The sequence below is a fragment of the Amaranthus tricolor genome, chromosome 2 (genome assembly GCF_026212465.1).
Source record: "Amaranthus tricolor cultivar Red isolate AtriRed21 chromosome 2, ASM2621246v1, whole genome shotgun sequence".
Taxonomy (NCBI): domain Eukaryota; kingdom Viridiplantae; phylum Streptophyta; class Magnoliopsida; order Caryophyllales; family Amaranthaceae; genus Amaranthus; species Amaranthus tricolor.
In genome coordinates, this window is record NC_080048.1 from 1,559,556 (window position 1) to 1,562,329 (window position 2,774).

The 2,774-nt window shown below is 29.7% G+C and overlaps 1 protein-coding gene across 2 annotated transcripts in view; it reads left to right on the plus strand.

The window, feature by feature from the left end:
• Positions 1-160: 160 nt before the first annotated feature.
• The window catches only part of LOC130807015 (transcription factor bHLH120-like), a 10,668-nt gene continuing 8,054 nt past the window's right edge, over positions 161-2,774 (plus strand). For both annotated transcript variants that reach the window (XM_057672298.1, XM_057672297.1), the window contains exons 1-3: positions 161-851; positions 1,364-1,774; positions 2,255-2,361. In XM_057672298.1, coding sequence (XP_057528281.1) covers positions 510-851; positions 1,364-1,774; positions 2,255-2,332 — 831 coding nt within the window. In that variant the 5' untranslated portion in view covers positions 161-509 and the 3' untranslated portion in view covers positions 2,333-2,361. The remainder of the gene's footprint in view (positions 852-1,363; positions 1,775-2,254; positions 2,362-2,774) is intronic.

A 2,774-nucleotide genomic window follows, 5' to 3' on the forward strand; every position in this document is an offset into this window, starting at 1 on the left:
TCACAAATGATCTTCTAATGAATTTTAAAATTATAATTAGTCAAATAATTACAAGAACCATTAAATAAATGATTTGGGATGGTACCCTTATTCAGACAATTCTTGGTCCACCGTCCTTAAAGTTTGCAGTATAAATGGATGAAAAATAATGTTTTAATGTAGACTATACAATATACATAATACTCTCACTCTTCTTCCTCCTTTCTTCTTTCTCTTACTCCTTTTCTCCATTATTATGCTGCGCATGCTACCCTTTTAAACCAAATTACATCATTTCTTAATTTTAATTAAATGTACTACACAAAATTAATTATTTTTTTTTTGCTTGTAAAGAGAGATTTGCTAGGAATCTTCACTTAATTATTGAAGATCTCACTATTTAAACAAAATTATTAAGATCTCCCAAATCCCCTTAACCCTAACCACCATATCTTCATCACCTTTTCCTAGTCCATTGAACCAATTTTTCTCATTCTATAATAACTTTTTATCCCCTTTTTTCCATAATTATGTTTCCATTTCAAAGTGGTGAGTTGTCTTTCCAAGTTTCCAATAATTTGGAGAATAATACAAATACAAATACTAATCTTCTTCATCAATCTTATAATGAGCATGCACATATTCCTCTTATTTCAAATTTCAAAAGCCCTAAAATACGAAAACAACAATCTAACAAGATCTCACATGAAAATGCTGATCGTAATAATAAAGGAAATGGTGAAGATGGTATTTGTGGAAATGATGTTATTTCTAAGAAGATTATTCATAGAGAAGTTGAACGCCAAAGAAGACAAGAAATGTCCTCTCTTCACTCTTCCCTCCGCTCCCTCCTTCCTATGGAGTATATTAGGGTAAATTCTACTCACTTTAGTCTAATTTGTTTTAGTTTAGCTAACTAGTAAATATTATATGGATAAATTTTCATTAAGAGATTCATAAATCAATGAGAATCATAGTATGATCTAGTTAATCTAGTTTGTTGTTGTAGGTTTTCACTTTCATCCTTGTGATAGAAGTTTGATTCTCACCACTTCTTTAAAAGAGAAATTCCTCTTTTTATCTGTTTGAGATTTCTTATCCTTACCCTGAAATTAAAAAAAAAAAGTTTAAGCTGATGGTAAAGCTCTAAAATATGTGATTTAGTCTATCATGTCCATCATATGAGAGTCAGTTAGACAGAGGTAATTGAGATTCAAACCTAACTACCAAGATCTATTTCGATACTATATCACAAAATCTAATACAACAAAAACTTAAACTGATAATTAATATCTGATAATGTGATTTTAAATCAATCAAGTTTTTCCCATTATAGATTCAATGAAATATTTAGGTTGATGTTTATTAGTGATGAAATTTTCAGGGAAAACGATCGATATGTGATCATGTAACAGAGGCAACAAGGTACATTAAGGATTTGGAGAAGAATGTGAAGGAGTTAGGAGAAAAAAGGGACAAGCTTAAAAAGTCATTTTCTACATCAGAAAATCAAGTTATAACCAATAATTTTAGAGATTATAATGTTGGGTGTTCATCTTCTTCAAGTACAACTACATCTATCTCAAGAAGTAGTAGTTGTACTATGAGTGATTATAATGTGAGTGTTCATAAATTCACAAGAACACTTCAAATAGAGATTACAGCTGGAGTTGCAGATGAAGATCCTTATCCTCTCTCAAAAACACTCAATTTGTTAGCTCAAGAAGGTCTTGATGTTGTTAGTTGTGTTTCTTCTATGGTCAATCAAAGGTGGATATATGTGATTTATTGTGAGGTAATTTACTTTTTTTTTTCTAATGAGTTTTTTCAAAGAATCAACTTAACTAAATGCTTACACTGTTGGCAGGGACAGAGCAAAACTACACTATAAACTTTGAGACCATGTTTATTTTACATATTTTTTTTTTGAGGTTTTAAGGCCTAAAAACAAATAATTAAAGTAAATCAATAAAAATGTATACTAATGTCAACTAATAGTTGAGGCTTCTCAATTTAGGGGTCCTGTGCGATCAAACACCTTGCACATTCTCCAAACCATCCTCGAGTATTGGTTAAAACTCTGAGATATATTATAGAAGTATATACTTAGAGCTAACTAATAAACCTAAATCGAGTATGATTAGACCCCGACTTCAGATAATCTTATATAGTTGAAAGTCGAAACCCCATTATATGTTAATTATCTACTCATTTAAGTTTAATTAATGTTCTTAGATCATTTTAGGAACTAATTTCATTCTTGATTTGATTATAGGTTGATGAAACAAAAATTGTGGATTCAATTCAATTGCAAGAAAAATTAATGAGTGTTATTACTTCATGTGATTCATAGAACATAGGGTTTGGCCCTTGTAATGGCAGGTTAGTTCTTTCAAAAACCTAATTATTAATTAAAGCTTGTATTGGTATTTTTGTTTATTTCATTTTATTAATTAGCCAAAAATACAATAAACCAATTTACTTTGAAGAAAATAATAATGTTAGAAGCTTGATAGTATGATGTGGATGTTTGGTAGATTTATTTAATTGGTGTATGGTCAATTACTTGGGTGATGGATGGATGAATTAGCAACAAAAAAATTGTTTGATTGGGTTATGTATCTTGAGCTTGTCCTGCATCTCCTCCTAATTCTAGCATTGTTAATATAAAGTTATCCCAAGGTTATGTAAATTTTCAATCAACAAGATTGCACACTCCCTCCCTCCCTCTCATTTTAGCATTATTTTTCATTTTGGATTGTCTATCTTTTTATTTATATCTATTTTATGAGTTA